Source organism: Echeneis naucrates, chromosome 16 (genome assembly GCF_900963305.1).
Source record: "Echeneis naucrates chromosome 16, fEcheNa1.1, whole genome shotgun sequence".
In the NCBI taxonomy this organism is placed as follows: domain Eukaryota; kingdom Metazoa; phylum Chordata; class Actinopteri; order Carangiformes; family Echeneidae; genus Echeneis; species Echeneis naucrates.
In genome coordinates, this window is record NC_042526.1 from 22,675,421 (window position 1) to 22,702,710 (window position 27,290).

At 39.8% G+C, this 27,290-nt stretch overlaps 1 protein-coding gene across 2 annotated transcripts; it reads right to left on the minus strand.

Annotated features, from left to right (window-relative positions):
• swap70b (switching B cell complex subunit SWAP70b) lies at positions 1-27,114 on the minus strand. 2 transcript variants are annotated; one of them, XM_029523721.1, is made up of 12 exons: positions 26,934-27,114; positions 25,366-25,506; positions 16,559-16,732; positions 15,511-15,738; positions 13,632-13,778; positions 12,862-12,970; positions 12,035-12,216; positions 7,521-7,628; positions 6,183-6,349; positions 3,290-3,488; positions 2,831-2,927; positions 1-1,516 (listed from the first exon to the last, which is right to left on the minus strand). In XM_029523721.1, exons 1-12 carry the CDS (start codon positions 27,027-27,029, stop codon positions 1,407-1,409), a joined length of 1,758 nt encoding a protein of 585 aa, XP_029379581.1. In that variant the 5' UTR covers positions 27,030-27,114; the 3' UTR covers positions 1-1,406. The 2 variants fall into 2 exon arrangements, with proteins under 2 accessions (XP_029379581.1, XP_029379582.1); XM_029523722.1 differs by lacking the exon at positions 16,559-16,732.
• Positions 27,115-27,290: the final 176 nt, after the last annotated feature.

Genomic DNA, 27,290 nt, shown 5'->3' on the forward strand with positions numbered 1-27,290 from the left:
ATAGGTTTTATTACATAGTTCAGTCTTCTGCTTTTTACATATATAAAAACATAAAATATAAATCATGTTTAAACATGACAGTATCAAAGCCACTGTGGACGTTACAGTACAACAAAACCGTACAAATGTTGGACAGTTAGTATTCAGAGTCAGGATCATCCAAATTGCCTATTTTTCATACTGTGGTGACAAAGAAAACTTCAACAACCCAGTTAGAGAAAAGCACTTTTATGACAACAATAAACAGTTTAGTAAATCATACATAATGTTTTAATTACAGGGTCAGAAATTTCTTGAAGACCAGTTATTGTTGTTAAACATCAGAGGTGCTGGCTTGGATGCTGCCTTTAGTGAGAAAGCTTGAAAGAACAAAATTATTCAAATATTTACAACAGCCCTTACACTCGATGGACAATCGCTCACAGGGAGTTAAGAAGGAAAATAAGAAAAGAGGATTTGACATCAGGTTGAACCAGCTCATCATTCAGTGTGTAAATTTCAACACCTTCCAGTGATCTGATTGGCACGTGTCAGGTTCTCGTCAAAAGATATGGAGTGGAATGAAACGGAAGATAATAATAAAATGTAGCTGTGTACATAATCCTTTCCATTCATGACTTTGAGTAAGCAGCATCTTCAAAAACAACACACTTACCTATCTTATAAACTGTGGTTATCAGCTCTGTCCACTCTTAATAGAATGAAGTGCTAACAATTACTCATTTTGTGTAAACACGTACATATAAGCCACAGCGTGGACCTGGTTCTAAGTGGAAAAATGATGCCATGGCACAGTTTAAACCCCATAACTTTATCTGTGCTGATGTTTTTTTCTATATTTACTACCTAGGTGCCTTTCCAACTTACTCCAAAACATGCATGCCATTCTGGAAAGAGAACTTCCTACCCGCTGGGCCTGAGCAGCACAATCAGTGAATGCACATAACAAAGCGATTGTGACAGAATTTTTTCACGAACTTCCATGTTTGTCTGTTGGATCGCTCACTAAAATTATTTCATGACATGAGAAAGTGAGTTCTCTTTCAGTCTACACTGGCCTACAATGACGAGACATCAGTTCAAAGCTGGGTCCAAATCCATCCCAGGCTCTGAGCCCACTCCCTCTTCCGCCCCCCCATCTCTGTTTCAAGTGTGATCACTGCTGGTTTCTACTGGGTAACACTTGAATATTCACAAATACAGTAAAACATTGTTGATTATTTTATGCCACATGAATATATAACACCTTACATTACGCTCAGATCTCACATTTGTAGTCATCTGAAAATTTGCCAGTTACTTTCCAGTCACTGCTTTAATAGGTTTATTACTGGCAAAACGTCCCTGCAGTCCTGTCCTCTCTTCTGAGTTGTAGACACGTTTCAGGTTCAGGTCTTCCAGTGGCACTACTCGGCCTGGTTCTTCATCTCTTGCCATTTCTTTTCCCTCAGACTGAGCTCTGCTTCAGAAAAGGCTGCTGGTCCCCAGTTGGTGATCAGTTTCTGTCCCTTTGAACCTGCAGGAGAATATGTACAGAAAAGATTCCCCTCAGAGGTAGGAATGATCTTTATCGCACCATGGGGTGACATTGAGGTGTGCATTAAAGTTAAATGGACAATATCATTCTAAACATTTCAATATCGATAAGATTATTTTGAAAAATTGCACCAAACAACCATTTCCTATCTAAAAACATTGGACACTGGAGTAATTTGATCCTTAGCAGGTAATAAAGCCACACAGAGGGAGTCTCAGTGTGGCAATGTGAGTCCCTCATGTGCATAAACACACAGACACCAGGCAGCGCTAAGTGAAAGAGAATGACCCTCCCCAGTTTCTTCCACGAAAGACACCACTTTTAAAAAATGAAAAAGGCCTCAGATGTAACCAAACATTTCTGAAGAACCATTTGTTTTGGTCTGCTGGCAGTCCCGTGCAACATCCAGGGATGACGATCACTGACAGAAGCTTTAAAGTGTAGGTAATGACAGCAGCACTGAGCCTCTGCTGCAGAGCTTAGTGCTGGGGTTGTTTGTGTACCCAACAACAACAAATCATGAATGGGATCAATGACTTTGTAATGAGAACCACACAAATGTGATTAAACTTTGCATGAGTATTTAAGACCATATTTGGAAGAGGAAAGAAAGGACTGCTAAATAATGGCAGATGCACTTTTAATCAATCAATTTAATGATGACATTTCTCTTTCTCCACCATCTTTGAAGAGTGAAAACAGAGAATCGGTGACTCGGGATAAGATTTATGATTACTATGGGAAAGAACAGCAGGAAAGAACAATCCAACGTGTCATCTCCGGTATAATTAATTGTATGCATCTGAAAAACACAATAATCTACAAGTCAGAGACTTTAAACTTGGAGATACTGACTCATCTCAGTTTCTAACTGCTCTGATTAATGCTGTATGTATAAAGTTCCTTGAAGTAACTTTGTTATGATTTGGCAATATGTGCAGAAATTTGATTTGATTAAGGTCACAATTCCAAACAAGCCACTCAGAAGCTGTGTTCACATGCATAAGACCAGGCTAGTCCAGGGACGGGCACCTCTAGGCCCCAAGCCCTGATCCAGGAACTGAGACTTGTTCAAAGTAGCTGGTCTAGTAGTCCGGTTCTTGTAGTCATATGGTGGCAAAACTCTTTGCAGGTCAGTTAATGTGCATCTTCAGTTTGTTTAGGGGTGTGGCTTCATCTGTTCTTAAACTACTGCCGAGCATGGGGGGAAGCTACTCCTGAAATCCTGATTAAACAACCCTTGGAAGGAAATGTCTTTCAGCCTCATCAGTGCTTTTGACAGTGTGGCATTACCTGGCTGAATGAGTCGTAACAAGCCCTCGTGTTCGGCCACCTTGTGTTTCCAGGACTTTGTGTTGTTTGCTGCATCTTCCAGCTTCTTCATCACAGTCTGAGTCATACACAGGAGGACAGAGTCAAAACAAAGTCCATTTTCATCATTGGCTCATGAAATACAATCTTTCCTCTGGCAGGGAGCACAGAGGAAACCTTTACTCAAAAACATTTCTGTGGTCAGATTTACCACAAATTCTTTTCTTTAAACCGTATTTAAACGCCTAAACATCAGCAATACATGGTATGAATACGTGTTATCACCATTACATATGTAAACAGCATCAAAACACACAGTTGTTTGTTATAGCTGAATGATTTTCAAGTGGACTCAAATTACTACTAAAAATACAGTGCTCTACATGAGCCACACTCATGTTTTGTAATTTGATTTGTAAAACAATCAGTCTCTTGGCCAACCTGGTACTGCTCAAGGGCCCCCTGCCTCTCTTGCTCCAGATGTTCCAGTTGTTTCATGGCAGCCTGCAGGGCACTCTCTTTAGCCAGACGCTCCCGCTCAAGCTCCTGTTTCTCAGCTTCTGTTTCTGAAATGGCCCGCTGCTGCCGCAGATGGATCTGCTCCAGCTCTGCTCTCTTCATGGCCTCCTCCTCCAGTAACCTTCTCCACACAGACATTGCCATAAATTGGAGTCTTTATATAAGTCTTCATATAGGTACTATGAACCCCAATTCCAATGAAGTTGGGAAAACAGGGGCATGTGTACAGTTACATCTCCTTTCCTCTGGACAACACTCAATACATTTTTGGGAACTGAGCACACAAAGTGTTAAAACCTTTTAGTTGGAATTCTTTCAGATTCTTGCTTGATGTACAACTTCTGTAGGTCAGCAGTTGCAGGTTTCGTTGCTGTAAACAGGTCTTGATTGCGGACAGGACAGTGTAGTACCTGTTCTCTTTTCCTGTGGCTAACACTCACGTATGCAAAATGTGGCTTTGCCTTGCTGAAATGAGCAGGGATGTCCCTTAAAAGACATCATGACAGCATATCTTGCTCCAAAACCTGTAAGCACCTTTCACCATTAATGGTGCCCTCACAAATGTGCAAGCTACCCATGCCATGGGCACTGACACATCCCCATACCATCAGAAATGCCGCCTGGCACCTGTTTCCAATAAACCTGTTCACCTTTGTAATATTTCAATTTTTTTTTTTTTTTCATGAGTAAACATTTACAAGAGACAATTAATCTTATCCGTTTGAATATTAAATATCTTGTCTTTGTATTGCATTCAATTGAGTGTAAGTCAAAAATGATTTGCAAATAATTTAATTCTGTTGTAATTTACTTTTTATACAGCATCCCAACTTCATTGGAATTGGGGTTTGTATCTAGTAGAAGCAGGCTTGTCATTTCCCCTGAATTGTCCTAAAACAGTCCACAATGCAATTATTATGTGTAATTATTATTACATTTTTCCTTTTTTTTCTTTCAATATAATATTGACTTTTTTAAAACACTACTTATTTGACACTACACACTCAATCGCACCCATAGTCGTGACATGTATACAGTTTTACTCAGGGCTCATTAATTATAGGCCTGGACACACTTAAAATAATACTTAATCTGTTTTCAAAGTTATTCAATTAAACATCTTTACAGTTTATGAACTGGTAGTTGTAACTTGGGGTTTTGTCAGCAGGTGGTGCTGTACTGCATTTATTGCAGTTTTTCAGTTTACTCAGATTACACTCTAGATTATAATGTTTTAAATTTAAATGGCTACAAGCGAATTCTTCATTCTCCAGATTTCTGCAAAAAGCAGGAGCATGACCTGAAATTCTTGAATAATGAGGAGTCTTTCATCAGCTACAAAATGAAAGAAGTGTCTTTGTATCCACTGGGCCGTTTATAAGAGGGAACAAAACTTGCCAGAATTTGATTAGGATAGTTCAGTGAAGACTGGAAAACAGCTTGTGAACTAGTGGTTACATCAAGTATAAATCTGTAGCTGCTTTTCAAACCACCTTTCAATTTGCACCGGTGCACTCCGCTGGTTTTCATGAAGACAGCCACTAAATAGCTACCTTATCAAATGGATCTTTTTAAAACAATGATTAAATTTAAACATTACAAGCAGTACAGTGATGCTGATGTGCTCATTTAGTCAAATGTGAGGCGGAAAGTAAATGTCAGCAGAGAGGAAGGAAGGACAAGGGAGGAAACATGGTGGAGAGGGGGAAGTAGAGACTGAATGTCTGGCAGTTTGTGTGTGTAACTGTCTGTTGTTGGGATGTGGTTTTATGTGAAAGAGTGCTCTGAGAAGGTTGAGAAGTGTACATTTGAAGTTAATAAATCATCTCACATTTGAAAAACAGACATTCTGATAAGAGAAGGCTGTAAAATAAGATATATGCTTTTGTACACATTTGTTAAGTTGGATGGGGTGATCCATCTTCCACCAGTTGGAAAGGATGCTCCTGATTGTTTTATTGTTCTGTTGTTCTGAATGCCGCTCTTTATTAATACATGTAGTTTTCACACAAGCTTGTTAGCTGAGGACAGAATATTGCCGCTGACATCACAGACTGATCCATTGATGATTTTAAGGTTGTTGATAATTTTTGCCACTTTGACTACTTGTGGATTTTTAACCAAAACATAAACAAATACTATTGATAAGGACCCTTTACTTATATTATATATAGCTTTCAATTATTTACTTTCAATCACAGAGTGCATGGGTGTATTTCTAACTGATTTACCAGTAGCCGGTCTAATGTTATCAGCTGGTGAGACATTGGTTAATGGAATTTAGTGAGAAATTGGGACTCAGAGGTAAAAAAAAAAAAAAACAAACACAAATGCACACACTCCTCAACTTACAAACGAGTTACGTTCTGAAAGGTGTGGCAGTGCTGTGCGGCATGGGTAGCAGCCAAAAGAACTAAATTTGAGCTCATGGTTGGCACGGGGAGCGTTCCTAACACAATCTTTTCTTGCTTTCTGTCTGTTTGTAAAACAAATGTTCCTAAGTAGAGTAGTGACCTATAATACTTTGTACATTATTAATATAGTTTCAGACTGCATGCATGAGTACACTGATCTGCTCCAACTGTCTTAAGAGTCCGTTTGACATAAAATCAGGGTCATTCACAGGCTTGAAGCCTTCATCCCCCAGTTACTTTAATGTTGAGTGCATTCGAGGCTTTCTGTTTCCCTCTGGAACAGACAACAAGCTTCCTTACAACACGCTGTTCTTCTTTTTCCATAGTTACTGAAAACATTAATGCAGTCGTCTCCATAAAATCTGTATGGCGTATCTTTGAGGCTTCCTCCACTGACTGACCTTGCCTGCAGCTTACGGACGGTCTCCTCATCCTGTCTGGCACGTCTCTCATCCTCCAGAGCATCCTCCAGTTGACGGTACATGTCCTCCAGCTCACGGACCCGCTGCAGGTACTGCTCCAGCTCAGTGGACTTCTGAGCCATTTGCTCCTCCATCTGCTGCCGTACCTGTGGAGCAAGGAAACCAAATAGAATTCCTGTAAATGCATCTGGTGACCGTTTTAATTTAACAGGTGCTCCTCCTGGAACACAGATCTGTTCCAGGAGGAGCACTGATGGTAGGTAATTTCAGTTACGGATCAAACATTAGTTTATTTCAGCTTCTAAAAAGAAAATGTGTTGATTTTGCTTCATTTCACTATGTTATTTACTTATAATCTGTCAACAAGGCTGTTTTCTAACATCGTATTGACCAAATAATCAGCTGATGAATCACTAATATGAATCACTAAATCGCAGCCTGCTCTACGGTGTCTGAGGTAGATGTGACATCATACAGTCAAAGTTTGTCATATAAACATGTTAACATTTGGATTTTCCATGTTTTTGGTGAAAACACTGAGCCATTACTAAAAACTTCAATCAGCCAGTGATGGATGGCAGTTACCTGCCATTACACCACATGCACACTGTGCAAAAACGCTATTCTGTTGTTATATCCAGAAACTATTTCATTTACGCACACTGGAAGTGGCATATAGTGAAGCAGAAGGCTGTTCTGCTGTTTCTTCACTTGAGGGGAATTGCCCAACTAACAAACAGCACTATCCAATTATTCACACTGAATTCCTCTAACATAGAACGATTCAGGAGTAATTCATATTAATGGTGCTGGGCTCTGACTTAAGGCTTCACAAAGTTTAAAAATGTATGTGCCAAAGGCACAAATATGGAAAATAAAAGCCTCATTTCTCATATTTAGTCATAACAAAATATTTCGGGGTACCATTGAGACCAAGAGAGATTGTCACAGGAACTATTCAATATTTTAAAGGTTATTGGTTAATTGATGAATTGAAAATCATCGCCCATCCCTGGTTATCCTGTTCAGATGTAATCACCACAGGCAGTAAGACAATGTAGATGTTTTGTCTACACAACACACTGTAACAAAAATTATCATAATAATAATAGCAACAATCACTCTGTTGTAAATGAACATTGATATCAACACAACGTTTAATACCTTAACTGTTTTCAAGTCTGACACTAGTACACAAATTAGGTCAGTCCACCAACCAAACCACAACATGCCACCAGAGAGTTGCATCTGATTGGTTGTTCCACCATCTGTTCTGATTGGTGGTTCAGGGGACGCGAAGGGGGATGGATCACATACCAGTTTCTCTCTCTCCAGGTCCATCTTGTAGCGGTCCTGGAGCTCAGTCTGGGTCTGAAGACGCTTTTTTTCTTCTTCTGCTGCGTTAGCTGCTGACTCTTCCAGAGCCTGCCCAAAAGAAAAAAAGATGGCACTTAAAAAGAGAAGTCCAGGTGAAACACACATTCATTTTACTGAAGAAACCCCCTAACTGATGCTACAGGCAGTGTGACACCACATTGCCAGTAATTTAGTAATTTAGATCTAGATCTAGATTTAGATCTGAGAGCATGAATCGCGGTCATCAGAAATAGAGGCAAAGGTGTTGAAAGAGGAATTGAATACAAACGTGTAGTTCTTCCTACTGGACTGAAATATCTATTAGGGCAAATTAGTGTGTCTACTCATTCGGAAAAAGATCTGAGTAGAGTATTCCTGTAGTCAACCTTCAGATTCATAACCAAATGCTTAGCTCGTAGCTTTAACCGCTGAAAGACAATAAGTAAGAACATGGAAAGTATTTAATGTATATGTAATGCAACAATGAAACACAAAAAAAGTAAAACTAAGTGCAGTGATAAATAAACATATAGATTACTTATTAGCGGATGTGTCTTTATCACATCTCAGATTGGTCAGCAATGTCTCCAGTCTGACATCTTCAGGTACTTTGCTCCAGATGTGACCAATATAAAGATTTAAACCGCCATAGACCGGACTCAAACCTCCTTTGATTTGTACCACAGAACCGAAGAGTTAAAGGCATAATCAGTCAAAGTTCATTCTTTTTTAGACAATATCATTAGATGAGCATGTAATGAAGATGCACAGAGAAGATATTATGGTATTTCAGAGTCTGTGACTTCAGAAAGCACAAATTTCAAACTGTAATTACTGACAACGTGGACTTTTCTCTCCCGAGGCTGTTGTTGTTTATCGCTGTGCATTTTATCTTCATAAAAGAAACAAGATATTAATGTCGATAATATAATTTTTTGTCATTTTCCTTCTTTGCACAATTGTACATGCAACAAATGGTCAATAACATTCATTGCTTCCTGAATTGCTACATGTCAGAGTCAAAGCTGACTTAAGGTGGAATGAAGCTTCACATTAAATTAGTGGCTGAGCAGTAACCTGTTAACTCGTATCACCCAGCTGTGACTGTCCAGCTCCAGTATAGCAGCACAATGTGAAAGGCGAGAAGCTCTGTGTGTGTGTGTGTGTGTGTGTGTGTGTGTGTGTGTGTATACGAGAGAGAGAGAGATAGCTCAGTGATCTCTGCTGATGACCCCATGCCTCTTTCTATGTGGCTGTGGATGTGTGTCCATTGTGCATTCATGTCACCAGCTATGTGAGATGGAGACTTGCACCTCAATGGCAGATTGTTGTGGACTCATGGTAGGGTGGTGTCGCCCAAACAAAGACAAACTGTTGTCCTTTGCTGTACTGTATGGTATACAAGTATGATATGAACCAGTCTGACCGACTTTGGCTGCATGACACAGTTTGTCTCATCCTCACGAGACAGCTTTGATTTGGCATGCACGTTGGGAATTGTTGGCCATAGTCATTGTACACTGATCATTGTAATGTGCTATGGTGACCCATTTGTGAAGACAGACACAAATGTCCACAAATGAGGCTCACAGGTCTGAGTGAAGAGAAATGAAGCTGGCTAAGAGAAATGTAATGTCTTCACATGAGGATGCAGGGTCTTAGAAGGTTAATACCGCTGCTGGTGGCTCCACCTGTGTTGTGTTCTTCTGCTAAAAGGTGTGACTTTACTTCAGCTGATGAATAAGATTTATCTGATCCTGTTAGATAATGAAGTCCAGATCACTCTAGAAATGCATTTCTATAACACATCTGGTGAGGTGTGAGGTGATCGAGAGTTTAGACTTTGTTCTGAGTAGATAGTTAAATGTTACTGTCCTCAGCTTGGCTGCAGGTTCAGCCATCAGGCTTTACTGTTACATGCTTAAATTCCTGAAAAGATGTTAACTGTTTATTCACGGCACCACAGGTTTCTTCTGAGTGTTTGCTTTCATACTTTGAAGTCAGGGACATACTAATTTACAGAGCTGAAACACATGTTGATCTGTATTTAGGACAGCACAGATTACAATAATCCTGAGGGGATTTTTTTGGCTTTTCTTTTGTATTTAATATGTGACGAATAAATTGGCAGTGATACTTTGTTTAACATTTCTGACTTCCCACAGGAGTGCCTGAATAGCTGAAGTGTAGAAGGTGTGTAGAAGGAGTCCACATAACATCAGCTCTCTGCTGCCTGTGAAACTGACACTTCCATTTAGGCCACCAGACTAATAGGAAGCAGCCACTCATCATCACTATTTAATCCACACAATCAATAGATTTTAACACGAGCCGTGGATCTGTGCTAACAGAGTGTGAGGCAGGTTGAGGGAGATTAACTGGAAAAACATGTGTAATGGAGACGAATATACGGACCCTCCCAACCTCCCCAGGCCAATCCGCATTCCCCTACTGGCAGCAGGTGACAGACTATTCATTAGTTGGGGTGGAGCTGATCTATTATTGGTATTCATGAGCTGGCAGTGAGTTTCTGAGAAAACTAACAAAAGGGGGTTGACCTACTTTAACTGTGTGAAACAGTGCAGTGTGTGACTGAAACCCCTAGTGTATCGCATGAAAATGTCACTTGAGTTGAAACACTGAGGCCGTGTTATGTTTAAGTTTCAGGAATGTTGTCATATCAGCTCTGACATAGCTCTGTTCAGATGTTTGGCTGCAATTGAGAGACTATCAGCCTGAGTAAGACAATCTTAGTCTGACAGAAAAAATATTTACCTTAGTACTTCCTTCTTGGAACATCCAGAAAGAAAAGCTCAGCAGAGGCAGAGGATTCCAAATGCAACATGGGGTTCAGATTTATAAGGTAGAAGGACTATAACACTCAGTGGTTTCTAATCTTATCATGATGCAAACAGTACAAACTCACTGCATCAGCTCAGTCCAGAGGAAACATTTTGTATTGTGTTATCAGAATGGTTTCCTTCTCTCCCCTTTTCATTCATCATCATAATCAGTATCATAATCCGTGTCATCAATAAATACATTTTATTTTCCAATGTGGTTAAACATTATCATATCCATTACATGGAAGTTTCATCCAAATAGTGCTCTATTTTAAACTTAAACCAGCTTTTCACACATGATGCTGCAGCTGTTTATTTACTTTCTTTAACATTGGCAGAGAGACCACGTGAAATGTCAAGAGGCCTCTGGGAGACGACGAAGATACTTCTCTTTTGTTTTACTGTATGACACAGGAGCTGGATATAATGGATGCTTCAGATGTGTGATTTGGGAACATGAGGACTGTCTAATGTGCTGTAACAGCTCTGAATTATCTTAATTATCCACACAAAGTCTTCTTCCAACTGCTGATTGGTTCAGAACAACTTGTCCTCTTCCTTCATTATCCATCCCAGGGAGGGAGATGCCTCTTTTTCACATTTTGTCAAATTGCCAACATTCTCTAACAAACTGCAGTGACTGCAGTTTTCAGGCATACAGTGGAGAGTTGTGTTATCTACAGCGGACTTTTGAGTTTATATGATTTTTCTTCATTAGATCTACACCTGGAGTACAAGCCACCTGCTTTCAGCGAGATTCACTTTCATTTTCCCTCCGGCTGTTTGCCTTTCACTGATGTGTTTTATGTGCGGCTTATCTCTGTAGCTATTTCTGTTTGGTTTGGCACAAACTTCAATCCCTTACTTCACTGTTTTAATCACTGCAGTCAGTAAAGCAGGAAATGTTTGATGCTCTACTATTTTACCATCCATAATTAACATGATGACAGAATGAAATCCACAACCAAAATAGTCACACAAACAGCTAAATCAGCAGGTCAGGGTTAGGGTCAGTTTTTGATCCTTAATATAAAAAAGTATGAGCAGTGCCGAGCTCTGCCATAATCCGGGCAGCTAATAATTTTTAACTTCTGTTGACAGAGTAGTAAATGTGTGACCTCAGTCACACTGTAACCTAAGCGCTAAAACAGATTCAAGAAGGAACACATTTCCGTCACTACAAGGGTTATTTTTGATTATTGCTGATATACTTAAGTGGTGTCATCTTTATGTCACTATGTTTGGCTTGCATTTTTATTGTGTTCTCTTCCTTCCCTCTCCCTCCCTCTCAACCCAGCAGTTGAAGGCAGATTGTAGATTGTTCCTCCCCCATCTGTCAACAAGTGTTTGCTCATTGAAGGATTTGTTAGGTCTCTTTAAATAATTCTATAAAGAGTTTGGTCTAGCCCTGCTCTATATTAAGGGCCCTGAACTTGATTTAACTTTGATTTCAACACATCATAAATAACAAGAAGTCCAATCTGTACCTGTAAGTCACTGCTGCCTCTTTCACCTCCGCAATGAGTTTTGTTATATTCAGGATTTTAGGCAGAGAAACAGACATTGTCCGACCAGACTGGACTGCAAGACAACATGATGACACGTTTATATGTTTGTCTGCTCCTTCCTCACCTTCCTCATTTTTTCCAGCTCCAGCTGTTTGGCCTCGTTGGCAGTCTGCAGCTCCCTCATCCTTAGCTCCAGCTCCTCCTGCTCAGCCTGCTGTCTCAGCCGCAATTCCCGGCGCTTCTGTCTAGCCTCGCGATGTGGCGCTGGTCGGCCCTGACGCAGCAGACTCACACAGATTTGAATGGCTGCAAAGAAACACAGAGAGACGCAAAATCATGATTTTAGTTCAAGGCTGCAAGTTTTGCCTGCAAACATAAACACAAAAATAAAACTAACCAGAAGCAGATTATCAGTGAGGAAGTGTGAAGCTCAGTGATAATGTGTCACAACAAACGTGACTATGCTTTTAGACAAACACAAGACTGTTAATCAACAATGTTCACATTAAAGCAGAAACAATTAGTTTGAATGACTAGAATAATTCGATCCATGAATAGATGATTCACAGGAGCTGACTATTTGAGTCATTTTAAAGCTCAAAATAACAGAAAACTCCTTTTGACTGCTGCTTGTTGACACTTTGTTTGATGAAGAAATCAGTAAATATACATTTATGGAATCCTCAGTGGAATCATGAAGAAATATTTGTTATTATTTCAAATACTTTTCTCCATAATAAATGATCAGACACCAAAGTGGTAATCTAATTTTATTTCCCATTCTTCAGATTTGTCCTGCTCTGTGTAACATTTACAGAAAGGAGAAAATGCACACTTTCACTATAAAAATTTAAAAAAGGAGTGAAGGAGACGCAATCCAGTCACAACAATGAGAGTGTTATCTGAATAATCAGAGGGAGTGAATTTTAGTTTTTAACCGAGCCTTCTCACCCTGGATCCACTCCTGCTTCTTCTTCTTATCGGACGCACTGATTTCAAAGCTCTTCAGTGACGACCTGATGAGGAAGAGGCACTTCTTTCCCTCCTTGTCTGGTAAAGGCTGGAGGCGAAACAGTGTGTAGGGAATTTAGCAACACATAGATGCATAAGTGTGTCTGAACATTAAGAATGCACCATAGTTAACATAACTTCTTTTTATCAGTGAGAACTGTGAGTCTTCAGCGCTGTCCTTAGGTCGAGAATAAAGTTATCTGTTGTTTACTGAAGTACTGAACTACCAGCAGCTCACTTATCTTAAGCTAACTACCATGCAGCTGGTTAACTAACATCATTGTGCACTTGTTAGCTGTATGATCTGACTAAAGCAGCTTCTGTAACAAACCTCACACTTGTGTGCATATTCGGTGCATGTCATGGTTCGAATATTTCATGAAATCTGGTTTCACCATAAGCCAAGCTGCTGTGCTTATTCCTTAAATGGTGATGCTGTGTCTGAAGAGGGATTCTCCCTGTTTTCTTCAATATCATTGATTTCTGTGATAACATATTTTAGCATTTTTGTTTGTTTTTTTAAAATGAAACTGTTGGCTTAATTTTTATGTATTAGGTGTTTGTCATGTACTGTATATGTGAGGGAGCAGAATGTAGAGGTGATGTGGCTCTCTGCTACTCCGGTATGTGGCATTACCTTCCGTGGATGTGGAAAATGCTCAATAAAGCTATGGGTTTTGATTGTTTTCATGAAAGCTGTAGTTTCTTACCTCCACAGTGCAGTTTCCATCCAATATGATAATTCCTTTTTGTTCGGCCAGGTCTTCGCCAACGTAGTAGGAGATGGAGCTGGGCTTCAGAGTGAACCAGCGCTCCGTCCAGTTCTTCCTCTTGTGACCCTTCTTCATCATATAGCCCTGCAAAAACAAATACACAGGCAAATCAATGCCATCATTTCACATTGGTTTCTTTGGATGGTGCTGAACAATGCCTGGGGAAAAATCTGATGTTTTTTTTAATATATATATTTACAGCAGTTGGCAAAAAGAGAGGGCTTGTTTTCATTTTTTGACACACTTTTGCAACAATTCATGTTTCTATATGCTTACACCTTTACCCTCAATATATTTTTGATCACCGCATTAAAAATTTCCCAATTGTCATTTTAATTTCATACAATTTCATTTTGATTGTCAGCTAAATAACAAATCTTTGTAAAATGGAAAACATTTCCACAGTGGTACACATTGCAGTTAAATCCAACCTTTTCTGAAACAGATTCAACACAAACAAAAATTCACAATGGTGGATATAATGTTGTGTAAATCTTATCTATTTTAATATTCACCCCCATTGGATATGTTCCCCTTTTGTTGCTTTTATAAATGAAATCATTGTCCATATAATTTGGGTTTTTTTAAAGGAATTTACAAAAAAGCTTTGTTAATGTGAAAGTGAGAACAGATTTTAACAAACTACTTTAAATTATTTAAAAATATATTGTGGAAAAATATTATTACATTTTAGCATAAATATTGCCCCCTTTAAAGTGACTGACCTAATTCAACAGAGGTCCAGCTAGCTGATGCCAACAGTGTCAAAATTAATGAAAAATAGAGATCCCGGGTATAAAAACACCCTGTTGTGTGGGAGGTCCAGTCTGTGGTCATCAGTATTCCTTCTACAATTGCAACATGAAAACAAAAAGAGCACAAAAGCAGCTTGAAGGAAAGAGCAAGGCAGAGGATGGCTACAAGAGGATTTCCAATTACTGAGCATCCATCATTAAGAAATGGAAGTAAATGGAGTATGGCACTTGTCTAAATCTACCCAGACCTGGCTGTCCTCACAAACTGAGTGATCAGGCAAGATGAAGACTTTTGAGGGAGGTCACCGGGTCATCTACAAACTCTCTGAAGGAGAAGGAGAGACTGTACATCCAACAGCTGTTGCCCAGGTTCTTCACCTGTCAAAGCTGTATGGGAGAGTGGCAAAGAGAAAGCCACTGTTGGAAAAATGTGAGAGACTCCAAGATGAAATGGAAAAAAGTTCCTTGGTCTGGTGGGACAAAAATTGAGCTTTTTGCCCATCAGACTAGGCGCCATGTTTGGCAAATACTGCACATCACCACAAACACACCATCTCCAACAGTGAAGCATGGTGGTGATGGCAATGTCATGCTTCTCAGCAGGCCCTGAAGGGCTTGTAAAAGGCTGAAACATCCACAGGGGTGAACACATAACAGGCATTGTATTTCTGATGCTCCAGATGATGTTTGGACAGAGACAGTTTCCTTGCCACGTACTTTCACCTCTAATGCGATGAAAGATCCATAACATTCATCTGAATCAATTATGTTCATCGATTAAAAACTTGATCAGAATTATTCATTCATTTATTCAGTCATCTTCAACCGCTTATCCATTTCTGGGTCCCAAACTCTGCTGGAGCCAATCCCAGCTCACATTGGGTGAGGGCGGGGTCACCCTGGACAGGTCACCAGTCCATCACTAGAATTGTTTATTAATAAGAGAGAAATTATGCAGATGTAATTTAAATCTCTAGGGTGAAACCTTCATTCTTGTGTTCTGTGTGAACTCAAATACTCGTCCATCACTAGCTCTCTGTGAGTCCAAGAGATGCCCCCACCTGTTTGAGCACATCCAGGATGAGCTCCTGGTAGACATCATTGATTCCCATGGAGAGCGTCTGCCGGTCCATGCCTTTGCTGAAGTGGCCCGCCCCCACCACGCTGATGAGCTCCCAGGCGTTCAGGCACTGCTGCTTCGAGTCCAGATGTAGCTTGTAGTCCTCAAAACGCTCCTCCACCCAGCTGCCCCCCATTGCCTCTGTCAACTTACGCAGGAAGTACTCAATCTGTGTGCATAGACACAAAAAATGTATTAGCATAATAAACATACAAACACAGTGTGATTTCTCTTTCAGACAAATATCTGCTCAAAGATGGCTGTTCCTGTCCTCTGTATTTTCTACCCTTCTTTCTCATGCTCTTATTGCAGCACAGACATTTATACTTCTGTTGCAAGCAATCTTCCTGTGATTCAGCTCTGATGTGTTCGAGGCAACAATAAATCTCCCAGCATTTGTAAAAGAACAGGAAGCTGGGTACTTCCTTCTCTGCTCTTGAGCAACAGACATTTTAACTGGTCATTTACTGAAGTGGTGAACCCCCCCAACATACAAACACACGCACACACACCCAGTCATCCAACTGAAGTCTGGTTCAACTATTCATATCTGGCCTGTGTGGTAATAAACAGTATTGTAGTGAACTTTACTGGATCAGAACTGACTCTTTAAGAATAACACAATCATTACAGAGATTAATTTTCCTCATCAGTCAGACGATGAAACCCAGTTATCCTGATTCCACTTGAGATCAGTTTTGGAAGCCAACCTACTCTGGTGTTAACAAACTGCTTGATTGACAGCAAAATTAACCATACAACATTAGAACTGCAACAACTGGACAATTAGTGAACTATTTCATCAGCAGAAAATCTATCAACAATTAATTATATATATACTGTGTTTTTCTCATCTTGAGATTCTCACTTGTACTAACCCTTACTATGGAACTGAAATATTGATATCATCTTAATGAGAAAAACGTTAAAATAAGCTGGCAGTTTTGGGCTTGTTCTTCTCTCTCTGTCTCTCTCTGGTGAGCACTCACCTCCTCAGTGACAATGATCAGCGGGTATCTGTCCTCTGACAGAAAGTTGAAGATGCACCAGATCTTAAAGGCGTCATCGTTGGAGATGAGCAGCTGACTTTGTCCCAGGTTTTTCCTGAAGCACAGAGTCCAGCACATTTTGTTGAAGTCCTGACGGTCGAAGTTATCCTGCACCTGTGGCAGAGCAACAACAGCTGTGGTGAGTCAGGATTCGTGCTCCACACTAGCCGAGGAATGGTGTTGTTTTATGACAGCAGTTTGGAGAAACTTACTAATTGATGGTAAACCAGTAACATAACACAGTTCAGACACTACAATTTGTTTCAAAGATAATTATTTAGAAGCATGAACTTTATTGTTGTTCATCAGTGTATCACAAGTTCACCGAAAGTAAAAGATGTTAGCCACCAGAGGTGTGACCAGCCCAACTAAATATTGCTTGTTGATTACACACCGAAACAGAAGAAATAGTATTTGTTAATAAAAACCATAAAGAAGCAAATATGGAGGAGATGGTCTGACAACCTGACAGATTCAACTCTCAGTCACCATTTATAAAAGAATTTAAGGTTTTAGTGACTTAATGTCATCAAATATGTAAACTTGTAGGTTATGGAAAATATCAGAGACCACTTCTTCTGCTTTCGAGGTCTTTGACCAAATAGAATTACAGTGAATTTATTTATAGCTGGTAGACCTTTTGGATTAAATCAATGGCTTCTTTAAGTTAAATAACACCATTGTGATATTTGAAGCAAATAAGAGAAAAGATGCATAACAAAAGGAGGGACTTTAAATAAAAGCAACTGTTGTCATACTTTAATTTATACATAATTAAGGTACATTTTCATTGGAGTTCCCTTCCCAGAGACACGACACAAAGTCCACCAATGCCATCCTGCCAATGGAAGCAAGAAAACAAAGGTGCGCTATTGAAAAAAATAAAAATCTCTAAGGTTCAAATTCCAGAGCAAAATGGGAGGAAAGCTCTTCAAAAGGTGCAATTGGTTCTGTGGAGGGGAAGTGTTTTTCTCGAGCTGGGGAACTGTAGTGTCTCCATGGAGACTCTTGGCAGTGGTCCCGCCAAAAAACAAGCCAACACAAAACAACTCAGAGACTCACTGTTATTAAAACGTAACTTGATTATGAACTGACTCCAGAAATGGCCCGAGTTTCTTTTCAAAAGCACTGTGTGTGAACACGGCCAGGTACGCTGTGCAGTTGTCTCAGTGTGGTTTGACCAGTCAGTGATGCAGAACCTGGTTCACGACCTCCAAACAGGTACAGACCCAGTAAAAATAAGTATGAGTGGTGATAACATGATTTCATACTTAGTCATCACTCACATGCTCAACTTAGTGTGACACTCCTGATATTATTTGTATCTCTGTTTACCTAAGGCATTATAAAGCTAAGTAATTCATTCATTCATCTTCTTCCACTTTCCACCTCCAGGGGTGCTGGAGCCAATCCCAGCTCACACTGGGCGAGGGTGGGGTACACCTTGGACAGGTCGCTGGTCCATCACACTCAGACCTGCAGACGATTTAGAGTCACAGATTAACCCAAACATGATGTCTTTGGGCGGTGGGAGGAAACCCACACAGGCACAGGGAGAACATGCAAACTCTGCAGGGAAAGGCCCCAGGCTGGGAACCGAACCTGCAGCCTTCTTGTTGTGCTAACCACTGTGCTGTTGTGCTGCCCCAGTAACAGAACTGTATGACAAAAAGTTAAGACAGTCCTTCATATAAGTTAAGTTCATATGAAAATGAGCTCATCTTAGCCATTTTGACCAATTTGGTTGTACACTGATCATTGTAGTGTGCTTTAGTGGGTCATACCCACAAATCTGCAAATAAATAGCTGTGCTATAGTATGGTTGAAAGTGAAAGAATGAGTTTGTAAATGGATTTTGAGGCCCAATGGTTTTAGTGAAAGTTACATTTTTCCACAGAGGATAAACAATTTTCCTGTGCTGCTTCAATCTGCTCTGTGAATGTCATCCTGACTTCTCTCAGGACTGCTTCATTATTTGCATTTTCTGTGCTCAGTGAGTCATTGAGCACAAATGAGACTAGAGTACTTTTAGAGCACTTTTCTAAGGCTGCACAGGATCTGATGTAACTCTCTATTGTGCTAATTTAGGGTGAGTGCCTGTGGAGAAACCTGGACTGGATGTTAAAGTGATACTCCACCCACAATCTCCGCACTTTGTATTTAGTCATGTTTAGAGGTTATGTTTTGGTTTGAAATCAATGAGGTTTGATCAAATATTAAAAATCTCCAGTCTGATCATACCTAAATGCGACCATGTCCTGTCATTAGTCATAAGCTTGAATGTGTGAGCATGATGGCCATTGTGTTCAGGTGACCAGTTCGCCAGTATCGACCTACAGGTTTTAAAAACTGGTTTGGAAAGAGAGTCAGCAGAGAAATGAAAGATCTGGAGGGGATAGTAGAGAAGCTGTGAAAACCAAATTTGTGAAAGAGCAGCTCTTTGTCCAACATTGTTGTGTTATACTCCTCTTGTTTTTCTTTGTCCTCGTGCCTCGCTGATTCTCTCTGTCTGTTACTATTCCTCCTCTCTCTCCATCTTTCACTCCCTCCCTCTCATTCTTTATGCTTGAACAATAAGAGCCTTGTCAGCGCTGACTCCGCTCTCCTCTGCTGCCACATGTTCATTAGGATTCAGGAGCCACACTCTGTCTCATCTGCAACAGCATCTACAACTCAGCTGATTTTTCAGCTGAAGAGAAACAGATCAGTTAGACAGGCAGCTCCTTCCCAGTTAGTACGATCAACTTATTTAATATAGGGGATTGGTTGAAAATTAAATATTCACCATCAGTGACACAGGTTGTTGGACAATCAGTGACAGACAAAACACAATTTAATTTAAAGACTAAAAAGAGGATGTGAGAGTTTTTAATGCTCCAAAGCACATAATCATCATAAGTAACCCGTAGATGGTGGGTGTTTAGTTCATTTACTCCACAACTTGTTATACTTGATGATTGTGTGATATTTTTAATTCCAAAGGGGAGGTTGATTTCTTGCACAAAAAATGGTGCTGATAGATTCTCACCATGAAACCTTACAAGACTGGATGGTGTGACAAGAAAAACGAAACCTTTGATCAGTTTCTCAGCACTATTAGGGTGGTTTTTTTGAGGTTGGCAGAGAGCATTTACTTGTCAAGGTTCACCAAATGTCAACTCGACACTTAAGTACAAGAAAATTTGGTTTTGCTTTTGTAAGCAAAACCACCAGGAACAAAGCAAAAACACAAAAGGAGGATGATGTGATGCTAAAAGATAAGTTCCCTTTTTCAGGCTTTCTAAATGTTCTTGGTATGTCCGTCCTGTCCAGACTAACTGAAGGTCGATCTTATAACGTTTCAACAAGTTGGATGGACATGATGCTTGCTACTAAATTTAGAGAAAACTGATCAAACGTGTTTATTCATCCGTTGAAGTTGTAAGCCTGACAAAATAAATAATATATTAACATATCAGCTTTAGTTCTTGTTCTGTGTAATTCTAAAGATTTGATTAATCTGTGTCGTCCAAAGTATCAGTTTGCGCAATACGTCAATTTAGTATCTCTGTGTGTTTAGGACTGAAGTTACAGCTCAGTGCAGAAACACTGTCCATATCATTTTTAACCTAAACGTTACCCATTAAAATATATATTTTTTTCCTTGTATGTTTTATTAATTCATCTTTTCCAACCATGTTCAATAAAGTGTTATTATTTTTTGCTAATATGTTTTATTTATTTACCTAATCTGACCATGCTCAGTAAATGATTATTATTTATTAGGGTGGTGAATTATTATTGTTATTATTATTATTATTATTAGGGCGCAAATTGTGATAAATAAAAAAGGCTGCAATTAACATGTTGGGATATTTTTTGCACATTAATCAAGAGCTGCTGTCCTTTTGCCACACCCTTAGAGTCAAGGCATCGGCAGCTTCCTGTTTCCTCATGGAGGTGAACAAAACAATTCGCTTAAGATGAACTCCTTAATTGCTCATTAGACAAGTCAAGAGTAATTACCATCTCGTGTAAAGTGGAATTTACTACATTTATATTTTATATATAAGGCATGCTATATTTCTGAAGTAGACATTGTGTTCTTTCAAGCCAATTATACTTCTTTTTATTTTTAATAAATCTAAAAGTAAAATCCATAGTCATTTTCTTAGATTCCCAATCCAGATACATTGCAGCAAAAACTGCTTTGCACTGTTAATACAGCCCAAAAATCAATTGTGAAGTTTTCAGTCTATCCATCCATCCTACATTTACTGAATAAAGAGCAATGGCTCTTCCTTTGGATTTGTCCAAAGTAAAAAACAAACAAATATGCAGCATGGCGTAGTGGTTAGTGCTGCCCCCCCCCTTTCCGTGTGGCGTTGCATGTTCTGCCAGTGTCTGCGTGGGTTTTCTCCGGTTCTCCGGTTTCCTCCCACTGTCCAAAGACATCATGTTTGGGCTAATTGGTGACTCTAAATTGTCTGTAGGTCTGAGTGTGAGTGGTTGGTTGGTCTCTGTCTGTGTGTGTTGACCCTGCCCTCACCCAGTGTGAGCTGGGATTGGCTCCAGCAGACTTCATGACCCGGAAACCGGTAAGTGGTTGAAGATGACTGAATAAATATAAACAAACGTTAAATATATAAATATACCACATAATATAATATAATTATTACTTAGGATTAAACTTTTCTCATAATTTTGACTTATCATGTCATTCAATTTTAAATTAAGGGCAGGTCTAATTTTGGTGTGTGGGGCTCTTGGTGCTCTTGTCACAGGATGATTCAATTTACTTCATCATGGAAACCAAGAGTCCACACACATTTCACGCAACAGCTTTTACTTTCAGTCTTCATAAAAATATCATACATGCATGTAACAAAGCTTTCAAATGGTCATTTCCTTGTTGACAATGCAAACATTGTTTACGTAACGGAGGGGAAAGCTAAATACTTCCACCACAGAGATTTGGGTGAAGTAGGAGGGGCTGGTTAAGGTGTCTTGGTCTTGGTCTTGTCTTGGTTAAGGTGTTGCTTCAAATTAGAGGAGTCATGTTGACTCACCGCATTTCGACGTGTGTTTCTTTCCTTCCCTTTACAAACCAGCGGGGCCTGACATTGGGGGGCCCAGCTACATCCTCAATTGCACCTTTTATTTCAAAGTTTAAAATAAAATACAATTGAGATTAACACCCCTATTATCTATCCATCCATGCTTCATAGTAGCTTAATTTATTTAAGTACTGAAATCAGTATAGAGAAGAAGAATGATTACTGCAAACAACAACTCCATAATCACAATAGACAACAAGCCTGTGTAAAGCAGGGTGTTCTTTGTGATGGTGTCTCAAGCACAGACAGATACTCAAGAGTATTTGAAGGTCACAGCGGATCACTTGTTTCTGAGTAATGCAACTCTCCACAAATCAAAGTGCTGAGTCATGAGCTTCAGCCTCAACCTCTGTGTCTGCTGCTATATCAATAGTCTGCAGTGGTTCAGTGTCAGGTTACCGAGTCACACCACAGCAATGCAGGACTCAAACAAGACAAAGTGTTAGCGCTCCTGTGTACAGACATGTAAAAGGCTCCTCTACCCCCAACTGCTATGACACATATCGACTCAAACCTACAGTCTCTTTGTTTTATATTTCTACCAAATTGTCTCTTTGCATATGCCGCCACTGATTCTCTGTGGTTGTGGTTGTTTTGCATTTCTTTGAAGGTTGTTTCAGTTATTTTTCGTCTTTATAGTCACTGCGTGTAGTGCATGTTTTTGCGGTTTTCGTCTAGGTGTGTCTTAGTTGTAGTCACTGGCTTAGATGGACCCCTTCAGTAAGCCATTTGTACACAAATGCTAGCCGCTTAAATGTGCACTCACAAACAAGAGTCCCAAAGTTGTCATCATGTGTAAAATTGAAGTCTTGTTCTGCGTTTTGAGTTTACTTTTTGAAACACTCACACATACTGTACTCACTCCCACACAAACACACACAAACACACAAATAGTTTCCCTGTGCAACTGGGTGGAGTTTCCTCAGGAGGGAGAGCAGTTGAATGCTCTCCATGGCCCACTTACGTCCACTCCAATGGGTAGCTGGGCTGGTTCTATGTGAATAATTCAGTGGGTGACTGCCCTGGACGTCATGTCTCTTTTCCTCAGCCCAAATAAAGAGTTTTCATTTCCTTCAACAAAGGTGGAGACATATCTCCACTCTGGCCTGGGAACACCTCGGGATCCCCTTGTCAGAGAAACAAAAGGAAGTCTAGGGCCCCCAGCTGAAGTTGCTACCCCCCGTGTCCTGGCCTCGGATAAGTGGATGAAGACGAAGGGATGGATGGATGGATGGATGGAATTTTGGATATATTTATCAAATTAACCATGAGATTTCTGAAATATACCATAAACATTGTAGAAGCTCATGCAAAACACTTTAGATACTGTCAGACTGTATGTGTTGTTTAATGAATGACTGTACCACTTTCTTTCCATCCAACTACCTTCAAAAGCTGCAACAAGGAACTAACAAAGAAACTTTGTGGACTTTGTTTGCTCTGGCTTGCTGTCTACATGGAAAAAAGAACCAAGACAAAATAACACAACAAGCATTTCTGCTGGAGAAAAACAGACCACAAGGACCGTTCGAAAACTCAACAGCAGTTGTTTGTACCATTTGACATTTGGCCTTTGACCTTGACAAGAACCTACAGGATAACCTTACACAATGGCTTGTTAAGACCTCTGGAGAAAAGTAAAACAATTGTAACATAAAACCGCAACGCCAATCCAGACCCTGAAATTACATGAAAAGTCCCACAATCTCTCTAAGGCATCATTGAAAGTCACATGAAACTTTACAGCAGCACAAAGCAAATCATAACAGATGAGAACGACTTCCCAAACTCTAGTTAATTAAGAAATTAGAAACATTTGATTTAGCTCAATAATATCAAACAGTGGATGCTTTTTAGTATGAGAAAAATTATGATAAACTGAATAAAACATTTCAAGAATAATATGATATGTAACTTTTGAAATTAAATGCAAGACTTTTAACATTTTAAATAAGTTACATTCTTTGGAGAAAATGAATTTACTTCTTGAGACAAAGACTCACTGGGACAATCAGAGACAAGAAGTTACATGACCTTCCTGAGTGTGTCTTTATGACAAAGCGGGATTTAAAACCAATCACCATGGAAACCTCCATTCACCACCAGCAACTCTCCATTGTCACAACATCATATATTGAAAATTCCAAACAGCCAGCGGGAGCTCCATTAGAGTTGATGGCTCATTATGACATCACAAAGAGAAAAAGCATTTTCACTTGTCGCGATGCCCAGAAAAGCAAACAGCAGCACTGGATCCATACTGTGACCCGTTCTGATGTCATCAAAGAGAGACAGACAGGCAGCTTAATGAACCTACTAGGCATTCAATAACTGGTTTTGTGTTGCTGTCTGAGCTCAGTAAAGAACAACAACTGACAAAGACTGTGATATCAGCACGACACACACACTATGTGTCAATCAATGAACTTCTACTGGCTCAGAAAGTATTTGGTCACACATAAAAAAAAAAAAAAAGGCCGTCCTTAAATAACAGAATGAATGTGAAACAAGGAAGTTGACGAAGAATTACATAGAACAGCCAACAATGTAGTTACACATAAATTCATTTTGCAGTTTATTAGATGACTTGCACAAATGCTATCTAACCCAGCAGGCCTAGCCCCTTTGTTAGTTCCAGTCTTTTCAAGAGGAAATGATATGTTAATATCAGTCGCTAAACATGTTTTTTTTTTTTTTTCAGTCCTGAGCAGCATCTACAGGTATTCACCTAAAGCAGTGTGCACCATCATCAAAGCCAATCAAATAGTATGGGGCAACTGAGGGGTAAACCCTGGGTACGATATAAAATACAGATGATGATGTCAACATTTTATAGGATGAATCAATTTCCTAAAAGAATCTTAGTGAGCAAATCAGAAAAACTAAATCCATAATGAGGACAAAGGATAAAAGTGGAAACAGTGCTACATCTTTTTTCAGGTGCTCCTCCTGATAATGTCTCATGTTCCATAGAAAGAGTTCAAGAGTCATTTACAGCACAGACTATTGACTCACTTTGCCTAAAAAAAGATGAGGAAAACATGAAAAGTCCCCACAGGGAGAAGCTGTAAGAGCAACAGGTATTATTCAGCTTGGGGTAGCACTGGGCACTACGGTTTAAAAATAAAATCTCCTATTTTATGATGATTTTTTTTTTCCTTCTTAATAACAAACTAAAATTATTCAAACAACTTTTGCTTTTATTTTGTTCTGATTTTCTCTTCTGGGATTTGAACTTTAAAATTGAAATTATATAAATTTCTTATTTCTTAATTTGGCGTTTTCTCACACATCGCAATTAAGTCACAATAAGGCACCATTTTTGTCCAAGTGGAATTCCTTTTTAGCACTGTCTAAGATAGCGAACCCAACGGCACATCACTGCGTTTGTGTGAAACATATCTGGTAACGACAAGCTCAGCCTACTCTGAACTACGGGAGGCCAAGGAGAGCATTGGAAGAGGAAGTTTAAGAGAAAACCTATTTTCAATCAAATCGTCCTTGACTGCTAATTCGAATTCATCGATGAATCGCCCAGCCCTAGCTGAGGGGCTGAACCCTCTCTTCCTCACTTGATAAATCCACTAAATTATGTTAAAAATAAAGCTGAGCTCAAAAGCGCTCTCCACTAAGAATCAGTTTTTTGCTGACCTTATCCAGGATGAACTTGTTCAGGTACGGCATGTATCCCTGGTTGGAGACGGGACCTTCGTCATCGTCTTTAAAGTGCTCCTCCAGCGCCACGGGGTCATGTGGGATCTTCATCACCGTACATAAGTTATGGGATAGCACCTGGAATGATAATAAAACCTTACGTTTACGACTGATTAAACGGCTGTTCAACTATTTTTCTTTTTTCAAAAAAATCCATCAATTTGTTTATAAAACATGAGAAAACAGTAGGATGTTTTAGGACATTTAGGATAGAATTAAGTAGGATAAGAAACAATGATCATAGACAACTTCTCTGGCTTTAGAGTAGCACTGAGGGATTCACTCAATGCAGAACTATTGACTTTTTCAACATCTATCGGATAATCACAACAATGACTAGGTGGCGTCCCCGAGCTCACAAACTCAGTCTGTGCTCAGTGAGGCGGCCCATCTAATCATAGACACCTGTTTTTGGGAGTGCCACTGTAGAACTTAAATAAACATTTGCATAAACACCTGTGTTTGACAGAAAAAGGATGATAAAGATAATCCTGAAAGCAAACTTGTGTTGCACTTGATGCAAAACAAATACAATACAAAATACCAAACCCAGAGAGCAGCAAGTGAGAGTTATTTTCATTCTCTGATGGGTATAAAATTGCATAAAAGGTCTTCACATTTGAAATGACATTTTTTAAACGGTTGCAGATGAATTTTCTGTCGATTCATAAATCTTTTCAGATCTGATGATATAACTGTGTTCCTACCCTGTTCCTCTGCCCTGAGTCTGTTCTCAGCCTCTTACTTAGGCTGTGGATTTCCTGTGTTTCCCAGAGAGTGTGTTGATCAGAATGTCACCTCGATAATGACATTACCGCTATTTGGAGTAATGTTGGTGTAGAAACGGAAGCAACTTTTTCTCTTTAGATTTAGTTGGAGCCGAGCTAAAAAAAAAAACAAAACCAAAACCTGACCTTTACTGTCGCAGTCTTTTTAAACTGATGAACAATGTTTAGCTGGGACAGAGATGGAGATTTGTGGGTGTGCCGTCAGGTTGTGTATGTATGTGTATGTTCAGAGCTTTCTTTAGGAAACTTCAAAGTTTCTTTTCCAGCTTTTTATTTTGCTGTGTTTTCTAGTTTTTCTGACCCAATTCATCCCAAATGAACTATATATTCCAGTGAAGGTGAAATAGCTGACACAATCATTGCTATACTTCCCTGAATACGTGCACAGACTGAGAACTGACACAGATATTATTCTTGTATAGCTCTGGGGTCAGTTTGTTCATTGTTTCATGGTTTCCCCTTCTTTAACATGAATTCAATTTAGTGTTTTGTCGAGTGAGTTCATGGTTGGAGTGTAATCTCTGGTGTCTCCTCTCACCAACTGGTGTGAGTCAAATCGCGGTGGTGTTTTTCCACCGACTTTAATGGAGAAGGAGGAAACGACATGTTATCCAAAAGTATTCACAGCTACAAGTGGAGATTGGTGAGGAAAGGCTGAGGAGTCCAGGTAACAGCAGCTCCTTAAAAAGTCAACTAATCTATTCTTCCTTTTTTTACCTTCAGTTGGGATTTGGAGACTTTCCCGCTCTTGTCCACGTCCAGGGCTGTGAAGGCGTGCCAAATGGACTTCAACAGCTCGTCCCGCAGCGCCATGGTGCTGAAACACGGTGTGTCCTCTCCGGGTTGTGTGTCCTCTCTGAGCGGCCGCGGAGGACGCGGGAGTGACGCCGCTGCGCGTGTGCGGTGACGGAAGCGCAGCAGGCGCGAGCAGCCAGCCTGTGGACAGAGCGACGGATAGGCAGGAGGGGACGTGTCCATCGTGGGGACTCATTTGTAAAAGTAAGAATAAAAAAGATAACCCCGTCTTAGTCCTTCAGTGGGCATCAGACATATGAGCAGAGAATGGAAGGACAC

Excerpts from the sequence above, each read along its gene's own strand:
- swap70b (XM_029523721.1), bottom strand. The coding sequence starts at position 27,029 with ATGGCGCTGCGGGACGAGCTGTTGAAGTCCATTTGGCACGCCTTCACA. Across the intron at positions 16,733-25,365 it reads ACAAGTTCATCCTGGATAAG|GTGCAGGATAACTTCGACCG; the intron begins GTCAGCAAAAAA and ends GCTCTGCCACAG. Across the intron at positions 12,217-12,861 it reads GAAGCAGGAGTGGATCCAGG|CCATTCAAATCTGTGTGAGT; the intron begins GTGAGAAGGCTC and ends GTTTCTTTGCAG.